Genomic DNA, 1,688 nt, shown 5'->3' on the forward strand with positions numbered 1-1,688 from the left:
ATGGCCGCCCTAAATCTCGTCAGCGACAATAGGCAGATGCATCTGTTCTTTTATTATGTCTATGATAAACTCAGGTAAAGTTAAGCTTGCTTTGTTTACTCTGTAGGTTCCAGAACAGACCAGGCCAAAACGTGTCATCAACCCATCGGTGAAAAAATGGTGACCTCCATGGGTGAAAAATATAACTAAAGATAAACATTTTTGAAGTAATTATGAGTTTTGATGTATCACAAACTGCATTTTGTTAGCTAAGAAAATTTCGACACATTTAGGCCAACATGTTCAGCTAATCCTGCATCCCTTTAAAGGAGTGTTTCCCATCCCTGGTCCTCGAGGCTCACTGCATGTTTTAGATATTTCCTTGCTTCAGTCCAACTGATTTCAATCGATGACTGATTAACAGGCGTTTGCTGAACTGCAATCAGTTGAATTAGGCACATTAAAGCAGGAAAACCAATAAAACATGTAGGACAGTGAGCCTTCAGGACCAGGGTTGGGAAACACTGCTTTAAAGGGTCAGCTGACCATCACTGCCCCATGACTGACCCCTGGTGGTCAGATAGTTATACAGCCAATGACTGCTGTCACTTTCTACCAGGGCTGCACAATACTGAGCTGATTTTATTGTCATCACAATGTTTACCAATATTATTATTGAAATATTTTTGTCATTGCAATATTTAGCAATATCTCATCAAAAATATTTACCAATATTATTGTAATATTTGCTTATAATATAATCATTGAAATATTTTCTAATACTATAGTCATCACGATATTTACTAATAAAATCATAATCACAATATTTTGTAATATTGTGCAGCTCTTATTTGAACCCTTCCATAGTGAGGGAGTCTTCCTGCTGCACAGCGCCCTCTCCAGGAGTCACAGAGAACTGATTCTGGGATCTGTTAGCATGTTAACAACCTGTGTGACTCCTGATTCAACCTGGAGACAAGGCCAGGTGATAACAGCAGGTAACCTTTGACCCTTGCTGGGACATGCAGAGTGTCTGCAGACTCACAGTCACGGAACTGCTCCACGTCGTCGTCGAACACGGCCTCCTTCAACGCGCTCTTATCGTAGGCGCAGATGGTTTCTCCATAGCCGTAGGGGGCAAACTCGCGGCTCCGGGGCCCAGAGAAGGACCGTGGCGACGGCGTGTTGAGCAGTGATGTCTTGTTATCCAGGGCGGTGCGGCTACTTTCCACCACGTCTAAACCCAGACGACCATCAGGACCTGGAGACGGAGCCACGACTTCTCTTCCCACCTGGTGGGAAAGACAGGAGGAAGTTCAGAATTAATCACATTTTCAAAATAAAACACCAGGATTTTGCATCTGCAAGAAGCCGACATCTGGCACCTGGAGCTTTATAAATGCAGTTATTATATCTGGTTTTCCTGTAGTATTACTGAATATTAGAAGGAAGTGGAATCTTGTGACTGGCATCAGGCGCCAGTAATCCACCAGCAATATTCTAGTAATCCACCAGCAATACGCTAGTAATCCACCAGTAATACTCCAGTAATCCACCAGTAATCCACCAGCAATATTCTATTAATCCACCAGTAATACGCTAGTAATCCACCAGTAATACTCCAGTAATCCACCAGTAATCCACCAGCAATATTCTAGTAATCCACCAGTAATACGCTAGTAATCCACCAGTAATACTCCAGTAATCCA

The 1,688-nt window shown here is 42.6% G+C and overlaps 1 protein-coding gene across 1 annotated transcript in view; it reads right to left on the reverse strand.

Annotated features, from left to right (window-relative positions):
* LOC103130235 (CLIP-associating protein 1) overlaps nucleotides 1–1,688 on the reverse strand; it is a gene marked incomplete at its 5' end in the record, with an annotated part of 12,550 nt that overhangs the window by 6,390 nt on the left and 4,472 nt on the right. Inside the window, one exon of the mRNA XM_016665763.1 lies at nucleotides 1,025–1,271. Within this exon, the coding sequence (XP_016521249.1) occupies nucleotides 1,025–1,271 (247 nt within the window). The remainder of the gene's footprint in view (nucleotides 1–1,024; nucleotides 1,272–1,688) is intronic.

The sequence above is a fragment of the Poecilia formosa genome, unplaced genomic scaffold, assembly GCF_000485575.1.
Source record: "Poecilia formosa unplaced genomic scaffold, Poecilia_formosa-5.1.2 Scaffold617, whole genome shotgun sequence".
Classification (NCBI taxonomy): Eukaryota; Metazoa; Chordata; class Actinopteri; order Cyprinodontiformes; family Poeciliidae; genus Poecilia; species Poecilia formosa.